Below are 15,070 nucleotides of genomic sequence, written 5' to 3'. Positions count from 1 at the left end.
CCCAAATACTAAAATTCTGTCATCATTTATTGGTTTATCTATTTGGTTATCAATATTATTCAAAATATCAAGTTTTGTGTTTAGCTGTAAAGTATACAATCATAGAGTTTTAATTTTTAAAAACAGTGTAGTTTGATTCTTGAAGAAATTACAATTTTTTTAGTGATTGACTAATTACAAGCCAATTCTTTTTGGTGAATCAAAACCGGACTGCGTGACCAGTGTAGTCCTAGGGAATATGCTTTTTCCCACTTCATACAAATGTATGCATCTCTTCTTAGGAAAAAGAAGCTTTATTGACCATTAAACAGTTTTTTACATTATACATCCTAAAATAATCAATTTGATTCATTCTTTGCTTGCCTTTGCTTTGCAATATCTCTGCACTACTGTTGCCATCTTTAACCTTGCAGCAGGAAATGCCATGATCCAAACATGAGAAATGTGAAAATAGTGAAGCGATAAGAAGTGAGCGGTAGAGATCTGCGTTCAGCGGCACGATGGCTGTAGGTAAGCTCTGCGCCCGTCCCCTGTGTGGAGGATTATTCTGATTGTTGCGGCAGGATGCGGTTGACAGATGACTGCTATTATCTCCACCAATCTGCCTGACATTTCACTCAGGAAGATGATTGTTCAGATGTGAGCGGGCTCAGAAGCCCCTGTGATTCTGTCAAGTGCTCTTATAATGAACACTACTTCTCAGTATCCGCAAGATTGACCAGACTGTCATGTAAGCTGAGTACTTGTTTTAAAGGCTAAACCGTGGTGGGCAGTTTTTTTCCTCTCACCCGCTAACACACGGCCATGTTCATACAAACACTTATACCCTGGCGGGAGGTGAACAGGGCTTTTGTCAGTATATCGCTCATACTTAGTATTAGGGATTTGAACACAGTCCAAATCGTAAGTATTAAACGTTGATGTGTAACTCATCCCAAAATGGACATGAATGATACCTCAAATTATGTGGTTTGTTGACGAGAGGTGTATTATTACTTTTCTAAGCAATCAGACTTGGCAGATGAAAAAATATCTCATAGACCCGAGACCTATCTAGAAACCAGAAAATTACTACGTTTTTTTTTTTTTATGTAGCAACGGCCTGGCATTTTTCTTCAGAAAATGCACATTTCTCATTCATTCTATATTCAATTTAACAAAGATCTCTCTAATCCCCTTTCGTTTCATGGAACCACCAGTTCTCTGAATGTAATCTTTAAATAGGATTCAACTAATTTCACATCACTATAATAAACCACAGTAAATCCCCCTTAAAGTCACTCTCTCCCGAGTAGTAAATTAGTATTCTATCGCTCTTTCATCTGACCCCAGCGCTTCCCCCGTCTTGTTTTTGCATTGCGGCTAAAAACTAAGAAGATAATATTGCTGTGAGGATTTCATATCATTGAACAAAGGCAACACTAGTCAGTCTGTTTTGCCATGTCAATGTCAATGATGCCACCTCCCTGACAGCCTGTCACTTTGGAGAGCTCGTGTCCCCCCTCATTCCTCCTGCAGTAAAGGAGAAGCCAACCTGATTTTCACACGATCTGATGGCCCTTGTTTTAATAGGCTAAATTTAAGGAGTAGCAGCTATTTTTGCTTTCTTCTGTAGCCACGACCAGGGCTTTGATTATGACTTCTATCCGACTTTGATACCGGTTAAATTTCCTGTGTACAATGTGTTCATTTTTAAGAACTATACAAAACAGAGTGATCTGACCAATAAAAAATAAGTGCACTGTTTGTTGTTTTCAATTTATAAAAACCTAAAATAATATTTAAAACGACTTAAGTAATTCTAAATAAAAAATAATACAAACTAAAATCACACAAACGATTAATATGATATATCAGTGTTAATATATCTATATCAGTGACGGGCAATGCATTTCACACAGGCCTTCAGTGGTGTCGTACCTGAATTAATCCACCTCTTAATACGCTTTTAATAGCGCACAGACTCTTTATAATTGTGAAATTGCTGTTTTATTGTGCACCGGCAGTTATAGGGTTAATGCGGTGAGTTCGAAAGAGAGAAACGAGTAAGTTAGGCTGGTGAATTCATGTTGTTTTGCGTTCCGATTAAAAAGTTCAGAAATGAAGCCTCCCTTGTCTGTCGTTCTTCAGACGTTACAAAAGTATGAATGTTTGAAAAAAAAAAGCTTCGATCATAAATTTACAAGAAAAATTAAGAAGAAAATCATATTCAGCACGGAAAAAACGAGGACTAAAATAAGCATTATACTCATCAAAACTACTGATTATTTTTACACAAAATCCATCCTTATTTCTTTCCTCAAGAAGACTTCAATTACTCTGTTTGTACAGGTTATCTGTGCGTTTCAGTTCCAACAATGAGTTTTTGACTTTTGCCTTCAAAATCAGACGGCATACATTACAGTCAGTTAATTCTGTTTTTACCCGGGACAGATCGAATAGTGTTCCGTGACTCTGCGTTAAGCTGGATTTTTTCCCCGGTAGGTTTGAAACTGCTGGGGGTCAAGGAGGGAGAGAAACATTCATTTGTGGGTTGAAAAACTATTAAATCTACAGGGATATATTTTAGTTTATGCAGTTCGCTATAGATGCGGTTTGCTAGCTCTGACTACCAGTAATAGTTCACGCTCTGACCATCCAATCAAAGGATGTGAAAATGCCGATGTTATTGTACGCCTGCTAGATGGCCCCGGTGCAGTCAAATCGAAATCTGATTGGCTGATTAAATCTGACTGATTATTTGATTGGTTAAAGCAACAGTTTCATTACCATTCATTTTAAGCTACAGGCGCCCGCACTATTAATTCTGAAGGCCTCAAGGCAGATTTCTTTGACCCTGGCAACACATGATGGCTGAAATATGATTGGATAAAAGCTCTAACATAAATATACACTACTGGAAGCAGCACAACCAAGAGAAAAGCTATGGAATTAAGAGAATGTACTATTGGGAATAATTTAATACACATTAATGGAAAAAATATATTAAAGCACAAGTCAATGATTCTGATAGTGTTTAGGCCAGCAGAGAAGGCCTTGGTGGCCCTGACGGTCCACCACTATATATACATTTTATTTATAGGCACCTTACACAAGAACACAACACTCAAGGTCACCTTACAAATCTTCCTAAAAACATCAATATGACAACAATAGACAAACCATATTATAATATACATTAGACACTGAAGAATAAGATATTGCTCAATGTGCAATCATAAATAAGCCTGTTTATATAAAGAGTTTTAAGACGAGATTTAAAAGTGTCAAGACTGACGCTGTTACGAATGTCCTGGGGAAGGGAGTTCCACAAATGAGGGGCAGCATAACTAAAAGCCCTTGACCCTACACTGTTTATAATTTGTAATGAAAAATATTACTGAATTACAAAAATGCTACGTACAAGCCTTCTTTATTATGGGGACTTTTGTACCGTCAAATTTAAAAAGAAAAAAAGCATCACAGATTAAAATATGTATGATCATTTCAGATATTGTGTGGCCCATGAATGAGGTTTTGCTTCACAGAAGGACACAATCAGACCTCGTTACAGAAAAAGAAACAACCTGAGAGTTTTTCTCCTTTTTCCTCTCTTTACTGAACACAATTGTGCAGTTATTGATGTGAGAGTGCCAGCAGCTCAGTGAAGTCCAAGGAGAAATCGATCCAATCAGTCTGACCTAGTGATTCCCTCCCCTTCTGCTCACGGTGAACTGCTATTGATCAGGCCTGATCACGGCCCCAGGGCATATCCACACACAGCCAGGGACACATCCTCACTTAAAGGAGCAGCGGACCCAGGAGAGTGAAGGATGAGAGATCCAACAGGGGAGGGGGGGGGTATACGATAGTGGCCGGCTCAAGCCTCATTAAACCATCTGTCTGATCTCAGGAACTGTCAGCTACCCTGTAAAAAAACTGTGCCGGCTTAACTTGACAAAACACCCGGTATAGAGCCCATGAAGTCGACAGGGCCACTAGCCTGTGGACCGACAGCCAATTACGTGAGGAGAGAGCAGAGACAGTGGCCCCAAAACCCGCCTCTGATGACCGGGAGATTAGCGTAGGCTTCAGGTTTATAAATGGTTTTCCCGGAGGCTATCGCACCCTTGACCAACATCCACTCTTGTTGCTCATCCCAGAAAACTGGGTTAAGAGGCCAATTAGAGAAAAAGCCCAATTAGCCTAATCGTCTGCTGAGTTAAAGAGCAGTGTGTGGAGGGGATGAAAGCGTGACGGAGAATAGAAGGAATCAGGTAACAGGACTCGTACTGGGAGACCCAGCATGCATTAGAGCGGTTGTTGACTACTATACTGCACCACTTCACACAAGACAAACTAAAATCGCACAGAAGACAACTGGATATATAAATAAAATGTAGAACCATGATTTATATACAGTGTGTACATGTATATATGCGTGCGTGTGTGTGTATGTATGTTTGTATATAGCTAAAATATATATTTTTTTATACTGCACATTATTTTAGTTTTTGCTATTTTATTCAGCTTATTTGACAAAATAGTATAGAATTTTAATATTGGCTATTTATAGGTTGTCATTCATGTGAAAATAATGATCTTTTCTGTATTGACAGAATTTTAACATTGGTAAATTTCCATCATTTTTGAGACAATGCTTCCCTCCCATTGGAAAGAGTTGATTACTGTTTGTTTGTTTTTTATATTTAAAAGTGTTTATGTTTTGCACGCACACATTGACTTTTTTGTTCATTTACATTAGTGTATTTACTGTTGGCTTTCAGCCCTGAACTGTCTTCTTTTGTCTCTACAGCCCAGTCTGAGGTCGGACATGGGTCTGGCGAGCCCAGGGCCTGTCACCACCTCTGGGAAGTCGCCCACTCCGTTCTACTCTTTTACTGGCTCCAATCCACGAAGACGCTCCCTTCAGGACTCGGCTTCACTGGGTCAGTGCCTGTCTAATGCCCTCAATGAAAAAGCATGACTAAAGCGTCATTATTATGTTTTTATAATAAACACTAACAGACAATAATGGAAATATAATTTTTTATTATGCTGAATTTAAGAATTCCTCGATTTCTGCCACACCAATGCTCTCATATTTGTATTTGTAAACCTGTAATCAAAAAGACATCTGACTGAGTGCCTCCTCATGCTTGTTTATTCTTTTCCCCCCTCAAATGTCTCAAAGTTGTTTTTGTATCCTCTCCACAGATCCTGTGCAAACAAAGAAAGTGCGCAAGCCCCCTCCTGGCCTGCCTACATCTGTGAGTACAGCATCATTTCATCTTCCTGCCATCGCTTTGCTTTAAAAATAGATGCTAGCGCACAAACAGACACCAACAGAGGCATTTAATGAAAGCCGTTGGTACGGTGGCAAACTCATTTTTGAATTTCATCTTATCAAAGCCGTCCTCTGACATGGTGGCACAGTGAACCTGTGCGCATGTCAAGCGCATGTACACGGGAGGCTAAACCTGCCTCACAAATCAGCTCTGTTGTATTTGCGAATCCACCGTTTGGAGCACGGCGAGTGTAGGTGCACGGTAACGATGGTTGATTGATTTGTGAGGCCGCCCCGTCAGCGCTCGCCTCCCTCTCCTCCCCTCTCCCGCGGGAACAAGGGCTCAGGGACATGAGCTGTCATGCCGCATCCCCGCCACAGCTCTTTTGATGTTTAATTAGTCATTATGTAGCCAGAACAGGAGGACAGACAGAGATTAATAACGTGGAATTGGTGGTAAATTTCCATGGGCGATAATCCCGGTGGAGCACCAGACATTAGGATTCGGAGGAAGTGTGGAGCTCAGCTTGACTCCGCCTGTGACCCCCGGTCGCCCAACTCCCTCCCACCCTTTCTATATGCATAAATCGCACATTCGAACAGTCATTGTGGGAAAACGGAGGGCAGATAGTGAAAGCCTCCTTTTAGATTTGCCCTCAAACCACAGTGCTGGCTGCAATGAATGCATCCCCAGATGCAGCAGCTTTAGCACAGAGATCCCCTCACGTTAATACAACAGGATTCGGATTCCTCCCGCAGAACAAAACGAGGCCTTTGAGGGCCGCGTGGCAGCAGGATTAGTCTTCGTGAGCTCTCAATAATCGCACGCAACGCAGGCGAGAAATCAAGCGCGACTCTTCCACGAGGCATGAATAAGAAGTCGCGCAACGCACTTTTGTCTTTAAATTTGTGTTTGAATCGTTGCTTGTCTGGAACAGAGTCGCTCCAGTTGATACGAGACTCGGGGGGGGGGGGGGGGGGTAATGGGGAGCAAGATACTTTTAGCTACTAATGCCAGAGGAAAAAACGAGGGAAGACAGAAAAAGATGGAGAGGTGGGGTGGTAAGGGGGTTGAGGAAAGATTGGTGGCCTCGTGGGGTACATCTCTTTGTTGTGTAAATGGACATAGGGCTTTTATTTGTCACTACTTAACACATGGCCGCAGGTGCACTTGTGTGACTCATAACTCGAAGCAGCTCAATTCAGCGCAGGGAAGAGCACCGGGAATATAGAAATCTGCTCTTGTAAGAAAAGGCTGGATTCTCTTCAAAATCACACTCACAGCAGATGAACCTGTATGTCAGTACTCTTGTATCTGAATATCGCAAAAATAATTTGTGAATTTTCACGAATTTGCAGCTTTTCCATCTCATGTGTTCAAGAGAACAAAACGTCACTTTTTGGGGAATTGACGCAAAACAGAAATGTAAATTATAATTACTGTGGAAACCTCTATGGCCTAAACACCTGGTATTACAGTAAGTTGCATTTTGGCCAATCGGATCACAAGTGGACGACGCTAAATACAGGTGGAAACGGGGTCTAAAATGTTTTGAGCTTTTCCACTTTCGACCACTTCAAGAAGTAGTCAAAAATGCATTCGACCGGATTGCTATCGTAGTATAGCCACAAAAGGATGCCTTCTCTCCGACTTAATGCGTTAACATTATGGGAAGTGCGCTAGCCAGATGGGATTTAAACTTTGTTGGCTGAAGATCCAAATTTAAGTTTGAAGACGAAAAACAACGTACCAAGCACAATGTTCTCTCGCCATTCCTCTAACATGCACTCACAGCATTTGCTTGATCTTGCAACTATCAGAGCAATAACGAAAGCTGATGCTTCGTATTTTTCCATCGTCTCCGGTTGCGTTCATATGTAAATTGCACAAGCTTATTTTGTCCATTAGATCGAAAGATCTGAAAAAGCCCGTACATTTATCCACCCTTAGACCCTCCCCTCAAAGAAATCAGGACAGAAATGTTTGAAAATGGACAAAAGAGATGGACTAAAACACCAGATGTAAACGGGTGTCTTCCTCCTCTACTTGTGACCTAATCGACCAAAACTGATCTTAAAACCAGGTGTAAACAGGCACTAAATGTAATGGATTTAGAGCACATAGAAAAAACAATTTTTTTTCATTAGACTTTTTTTTTATTTGGTCAGGAGTTTTATAAACTGGATTAAAACTTTATTAGTAATTTGTGGCCAAAGTGCTCTTCAGTTTTGACCCGAGGGCTTAGCATACGAGTAAAGCCGAATGCAAAACCTTTCAATAATCCATTTGATAGCGTTCACAAACACACGCTCAATAGAAAGTTTCATACTTGTCTAGTGTCTGCGCTATTTCTCTCCAGAAGTTATAAACGATAAAAACTCGTCCGAATCCGAAAAACGAATCCCCTCACACAAGCACCTATGTTGTTGAATCTCCAGTAGTTTGTTATAGTTATTGTTCCGTTTTATCATTTTCTTTTTCGACTGTAAAACAATGGGGCAGGGCAGTGTTGTTACCTTGTGGACAAACTAATTTGTGCAGAAAAATTCAAGGCGCAGGTGCGTACTGAGTACAGGCGGTTAAAAAAATTGTAGATGCATTCGTACAATATGCACATTCTATTCTGATGATAAAATGTGTGTCACAGGCACTGTACACATCCTCTGAAGTGTGTGTAACAACCAGAGTGTACTTTGGGCTTGAAAAAGACAGCGAATAGTAGTAGTAGTAATGTAAGTGAATTTTTTGATCCGCATGATGGAGTTTATTGTGATTTTCATGTGCTTTTATGCAATACCCTACTAAAATGGATAGAAACCCAGTTATTGTAGATATAACACAGCCACTTGACTTTTTCATGTAAATCTAACCCGCTTAGTGTAGTGCTTTTGGTGACAATAGTCATCATTGGTCGAGAGATGTTGAAGGGCTAGTCGTAAAACCAAAGTTGTAAATGTGGGCTCTGGTAGCCACGGCGGCACAGGTGCACCTGCAGAGCCACGTAGGGTTGCTGGGGCAGCTGTGTGTGTGTGTGTGTGTGTGTGTGTGTGTGTGTGTGTGTGTGTGTGTGTGTGCAGGGTACCTGTACAGTGGGCTTGCAGCTGCAGATGCCTCTGAAAGCTTTTGCTTGTGTAAGCAGACGAGCCCCACTAGAGGCCTGTAGAGCTGCTTGATAAACAAAATGAACACAATGCTTCCCATCATCAGACCCTCTGCAGGGAATACAACCCCCAACTCACCTAAAAATACTTTAACTATTTACCTCTTACCAGCTCATCTTTTTTTCTTTTTTTTTAAACGCAACACGACTGATGGATCGGCCTAGTTTATGTATGGATTGTAAATATTTATGGAAAAACATAGAAGAAGACATGGCAGCAGATTGAGGACGTACAAATATTTATAACCGTGTTTGATTTGTGTACTTGAGGGAAACCTTGTTAACCCTTGAACTGCAGGAAATGGTTTAAAGAAAGATAGCGGATGTTTATTATACAGTCTTTAAAGGGATAGTTCACTTTGAAATTAATTTTTGGTATGTTTTAGCTTACCTCAAGGGCATCCAAGATGTAGGTGTCTTTTTTTCCGCAGTAGTTTCAATTTTGATATTTTTAGGTCAAACCGTTCTTGTCTGTCAGTCATAAAATGCAGGTCTATGGTCACCACCTCAAAACACAAGCACAGAGTCCAAATTAAAACAATTCCCCGTCGTCCAAATTAAACAATTCCCCATCGTAAGTACACATTGATGGCCTAAGACACGAAACGAGCGGTTTGTGTGAGAAAACGAACAGTATTTATATCGTTTTTACCACTTATACACAGCCACGTCCAAGTGATCTGATCTGACGTGTACGCAGACTGGTGCATAGATATATACACTAGATGTCGCCTTAAAGACATTCGTTCCAATGAACTGCCGTAGACAAGGCGACATCTAGTGTGTATATGTCTATGCACCAGTCTGCGCACACGTCAGATCAGATCACTTGGACATGGCTGTGTATAAGTGATAAAAACGATATAAATACTGTTCGTTTTCTCACACAAAGCTAAAACATACCAAAAATTAATTTCAAAGTGAACTATCCCTTTAAACACTTGGAGATTAGACATAAATAGGTCTGCATTTTTTATTTTGTTGCTTAAAAAATGAGTTTAAATGGGTTTAAAATAAGATTTGGCCTAAAAAAATCATATTGTGATTTATATAATAATAATAATTGTTATGATTATCATTACATACATTACTATTATAATAATAATATTTCATTGTAAAATAAAAAAATCAAGCATTTAATAAAATGAATAATTTTATTTTACTGCACAATAAAAAAAAATACACAATCCTAATATTTTCATCTCAATTTTTTTTTTTTTTTTATATGTTAAACCATGAAACTTTTATTTTGGCGGATAACTGCAGGGAGACCTTAAAGGACAAGTTCGGTATTTTACACTTAAAGCCCTGTTTTCAGATTGTTTCTGATGAAATAGAACGGTTAAGATTGAAATTTGGACAAATGCTGCTGGCCCGAGAATTTTAGGTTTCTGTGGCAGCACCCCCCCCCACCTCCACAATGGTTGCATAGGTGCACTGGAATAATCCTTCCTAAAACGCATTAAACTTTTGTTTACAAAGACGTGAAACTCACCGAGTGGTCAGCGGTGTTCACTGATATGCTCACACAAAAATCGCTGCAAAAGATGCTTTCCAACAGGTTTTATCATAGTTTTTGTCCAACTCCATTGACTTGTATTGGATGAAAAACTACGATAAAACCTGTTGGAAAGCATCAGAAACGATCTGAAAACAGGGCTTTAAGTGTAAAATACCAAACTTGTCCTTTAAATCTTCTCCTTTGTTGACTACGTTTATAAATGCTTCTCATCATTACCAATGTAGTGAAATGGGTGGCATACGTCACGTTCCCAAATTCATGTTATAAGCGACCCAAACTCAGAGCAGATGCAGTTTGTGTGGATCAGCATTTACTGTGAACCAAGCCACTCTAGGACACTAAAAACACTGTTATCATGAGCTGTTTACGTATAGCCACGCTTCACTGTAAAATGTGCAGCGTACGTCAGTGTTATTTTAGTATCATTGAAATGCTATTATAGTTTTTCTTAATATTTTGAATTAGATTATATTTTTATAAATTCTTTTCATTTTAGCTAATTATTGTTGTGTTTTGTAATTTTTAGTAATTTTTGTCTTTTTTTTAAATGTCTATATAGTTTTAGTTTATTTAGTTTTAGTTATTTTAGTACAGAAAATTTGTCTTTCGATTTTGTCTTTCGATTTTATTTCAATTAATCGTTCAACCCCTAGACGGTCCCCTGTGGATGCGATTCTTAGCAGTTTTACCACATGATGCCTTGTTAACTAGTTGTTTTATTGGCTGGTGGTGTTTTCAGGAATCTCTGCTCACAGATGAAGGTGGGGTGCTCGGCTCGCAGCTAAGAGCGTGGCAGACGCGTGTTCTGCATGTGTGTTTGGCGCAGCAGAGCAGCGATGCTTTCAGGCAGCTGTGTGGGCACCTGCTGAAGGACCCCAGCCCTCCTGACAGCCGTTCTTGTACTGCGGGAGAAAAAGAAAGAAAAGAGTCATGGATGGCCCTATGACTTTGGGCGAGTAACTACGTCTTGTGGGAGATTTATACTTGGCTAAGAGCCTGGAGCTGCAGCCTATGTGTGTAAATAGCCAGGCTTTTTTTAAACACCCTTGTCACAGGCACGACTGTTTGATGTGACAATGGCTGCACCGGGGCGCCGATGTTCAGCCCAGAAGAGATGATCGGAGGAGAGAGAGAGAGGCAAGGAGAGAAAGCAGCAGGGAGCATTCGCCTTCCTTCGGGGCCTTTTGCATGCGAGAACACTGGCTGTGAATGACAAAAAAGATTGTCATTTGCTCTTGACAGATCGCTCAGGCACCCTCGCTCGGGCAGAAGTTGCACTTAGCGAGGAAACGAGCACCAGGAGAGAAGTGAGAAGACGGTTATGATCCACTGTGCCGACAAGGACACGAGACTAGCGCCCAAAGCTTGGAGGATGTCATCTTGACTAGAGCTTCTCCATTCAGAAGATGCATCATGCATTTTTGACTAGACAGCCATCTACAGGCCATGCAAGCTAAAGCAGGTCACCGATGCCACAGTGAGCTTTTAGTTTGTGGTTCTTTTGGGTTGTTTCCATCTCCTTTTTTCCCCTACTCTCTTTGAACCCCCTGCCTCTAATGCAAGGTCACAACCTCAACCTGGCAGTGAAGACCCTGTGTAGTTGGACATGCCTTGGGATAAAAGGCCCACTAAAGCCCTGTAAAGAATAACAGTACAGTTTGATGTAGGTCTTTCATGTGGCCACTGCTCTTTGTTCTGGAGAAAATCTCTGTTCTCTTTTTCTTTTGTGTTTCCTCAGCGCTGGGTTTTTATGGTCTCACATCTCTGTTTTAAAGAGCATATTCTACAGATAGATGTATTGATTAAAATGTATATTTGGTTTGAGATCTCTGAGCTTACAGTCTTGTGCTCTCATTCTGGGTCATTCTGTATTCTCACATGACCCATACAATCAGACGGTATCAGACCCACACAATCCTGTGGCTTTTAATAGCTCTCTTGATCTTCAGACATTCTACTTCCTCCCAAACTTATCTTATATTTAGGCTCATTATGTCCCACTTGTAACCATGTGGCTGTCTGAGGTTTGTCCTCTGGGTCATCAGGCCATAATCCTGCCACCAGAGGGCAGTGCACTGGGTCAGTGTGTGTGTGTGTGTGTGTGTGTGTGTGTGTGTGTGTGTGTGTGTGTGTGTGTGTGTGTGTGTGTGTGTGTGTGTGTGTGTGTGTGTGTGTGTGTGTGTGTGTGTGTGTGTGTGTGTTCATGTTTTGTGTCTGTGTTTAGTAAGCTGTACTTTAGGAACAAAATTGACTGGAAGAAATTAACTGCATCTGAAAGCTCTCTTTTGGTAGTCCTCAGATAAAAAGGAATAAAATAAATATTTGTAAAAAATGAAATCATTTTTAACCAGACAAATTCCCCCCAAAAAAATCTTATAGAGGATTGTGTTTGGAGACGGGTTTTCACGATAACAATATTTGAGTAGTGAAATGTCACAATAACAATTTCACAATTTCAGTACCACAGCAAAAACTAATATGCTATTGAACATAATATGTTTGATAACTTTTATCTTAAAAATTAAAAAAAACAAATGGCTTATAGCATTCAGTTATTTTGCTAATAATTATCCAGGGAAGCCTTTAATAAAAAGCTTTTAATAAAATGATGGACAAATAAATGATAAATGATTTATTTTTTCTCGTCAATATTATTTGATTCGATTATTATTTGATTGATCAGTTTAAAAATTTATGTTTGATTATTAAATGTTTGATTAATAATGACAGCATCAGTTCAATAGGGTGCATTAGCATTGCATGTTTAGCACAGATACAATATTTGTATTTTATTTTATTATTTTATACATTAACTTAAATTGCATTTACTGTATACCTCATAAATACATGCAATTTTTATATTTTGCTATCATTACCTTAATTTTAGTATCGACTTTTGTCAAAATTAGTCATAATTGTAGTCATATAAATAAAGAGTAGTTGTCTACAGTATGTCATTTAAATAGGTTGGTAAACGTGTGTGTGTGTGTGTTGTGTGTGTGTGTGTGTGTGTGTGTGTGTGTGTGTGTGTGTGTGTGTGTGTGTGTGTGTGTGTGTGTGTGTGTGTGTGTGTGTGTTTGTGTGTCTGAAAGGATATGAGCTCATCAGATAAGTGATTAGATAGATGCTCCTGGTTTGTGTCTGATGCTGAACAGAGACGTGCCCACCTCTTTATCAGTTTAGGACGAGGGAACGAGTCTCTTTATCTGTTTGGGCTGCTGAAAGTTTCCTCAGACTTCAGAGCCCTTAAACATGAAGAGCACAAACAGCAGATACATGTGTGCCTTTCAACTCCAGTTAGAGTGCAAGAACACCGCATAGGAATATGTTCGACGCGCATTCAGATTTCAGATATCCTTAAATAGATTTTGTTTGTATTTTGCAGCCGTGGTCCCTTTAAGAGTGTGCTCTGTCAACAGTCAGAGCTGATTATCTTAAGATGTGATGTGTAAAGCACAGCTAATCTGAGCCGCACTGCCGTGATTTACCTGGCTGGAGTGAAGCCGGCACGTGAGCCCCAGACACGCTGGTTGTAGGTCAGTAGACAGCAGATGTCACATGTAGAGAAGGTGTTCACTGTGGGCTGTGGCTGTTGGTGCAAGCCAGGTAAGTGGGTGAGCCGCTTTCTTGTCGATTGATGTCACGCACATCGTAATTGGATGAAGACCTGTTGCTCAACTAGTGTGTGGCCCAGACATGCAAAAAGGCTTCTAAACCTGAATCTCTCTCCTGAACCTTGATGAAAGGGCCTTGGTGGATTTATCATGTCTGGAGGAGATGCTCGCTAAATACTGGTGTTATTCCATATATAATGTTTATGCCGTTTTTTTGCGTGTTTTGTCTAGGCGCTATCCTCAGGCAGGGAAACATTAATCATTACAAGCACATAACCGAATGCTCATAAGCCCACGAGACCCATGGAGAGATATTTTCCTCCTAATGTGTTGTGATGAATGGCCTTATAGAAACACAAAGATGTTAAATTAGCTTGTATGGGCTGAGATGAGCTTTCTGCATGTTTCTAATTTGCAGGCGTGGGATGTGTGTGGGGATGTTGATGTGGAAGTGTCTAGTTTACAGATTTATTAGTGGGACAGGCTGTCTGCAGCACCTATTACATTTAAACTCCGTAATCCCACACAATCAGTGCAGGTGAATCCCAGACCTCCTGCGTCTACAGTGTGTTGAAGAACTGGGTTGGCTCAACAATGTCCCAACCAGGTGCGACTTGACAGATCAGTGTAATACATTAAGTTTCCAGCAGTAAGTTTTATGCCCTTCCTAAAAGAAAAATACTGCAGAAATATTCTTAAGTGTGTTTCATCAGTATTTTTGTATTATTTTCAAGTGAAAAATACATACACTACTGTTTCGTGATTTTTTTTTCTGAAAGAAATTAATACTTTTACTCAGCATGGATGCATTAAATTGGTCAAAAGTGACAGTAAAGACATTTACATTGTATTGTGGTTTCATTGTTAAACTGCACAACTGTTTTCAACATTGATAATAATAAGAAATGTTTCTTGAGCATCAAATCAGCATATTAGAATGATTTCTGAAGGATCATGTGAGACTGAAGACTGGAGTAAAGATGCTGAAAATTCAGCTTTGCCATCATAGGAATAAATTACATTTTAAAATATATTAAAATAGAAAAACAGTTATTTAAAATTGTAAGTATTTTACAGTGTTGCTGTTTATACTGTATTTTTGATAGTGTTTATCTTGAATTAATTGATTAAAGTAGGTTTTTTTAACAAATAAATGTACAAATAATGAAAATGTTTATATATATATATATATATATATATATATATATATGTATTATTTTTACATTTATATATAAACTGAAATAAGGGCTGACAAAGACATCCTGTTGCGCTTCTGGCTGGTTAAGGCAAAAGTCGCTTTGCCTTAGTAACTAAACGTGACCAACCATGTTCAAGTAAATGTCCAACGAAACTCACCCGTGATTGGTTATATTCACAGTGGTGATGACCATAATGAAGTTATGTGTGGCAGCTGTGTGGAAATCTTGTGAGAACAAAGCAAACATGCGTTGTGAACTCTCCGGACATGTGTCCGTGATTTGTGATTTCATTTCTGTCCCTTTTCATT

General features: G+C 39.6%; 1 protein-coding gene across 5 annotated transcripts in view; it reads left to right on the top strand.

The window, feature by feature from the left end:
• tcf12 (transcription factor 12) overlaps positions 1-15,070 on the top strand; it is a 112,536-nt gene that overhangs the window by 68,671 nt on the left and 28,795 nt on the right. For all 5 annotated transcript variants that reach the window (XM_082161872.1, XM_082161870.1, XM_082161869.1 and 2 more), the window contains 2 exons: positions 4,796-4,928; positions 5,197-5,249. In XM_082161872.1, coding sequence (XP_082017998.1) covers positions 4,796-4,928; positions 5,197-5,249 — 186 coding nt within the window. The remainder of the gene's footprint in view (positions 1-4,795; positions 4,929-5,196; positions 5,250-15,070) is intronic.

This window comes from Leuciscus leuciscus (genome assembly GCF_965113295.1).
Source record: "Leuciscus leuciscus genome assembly, chromosome: 2".
In the NCBI taxonomy this organism is placed as follows: domain Eukaryota; kingdom Metazoa; phylum Chordata; class Actinopteri; order Cypriniformes; family Leuciscidae; genus Leuciscus; species Leuciscus leuciscus.
This window is presented reverse-complemented; position numbering and strand designations above follow the sequence as displayed.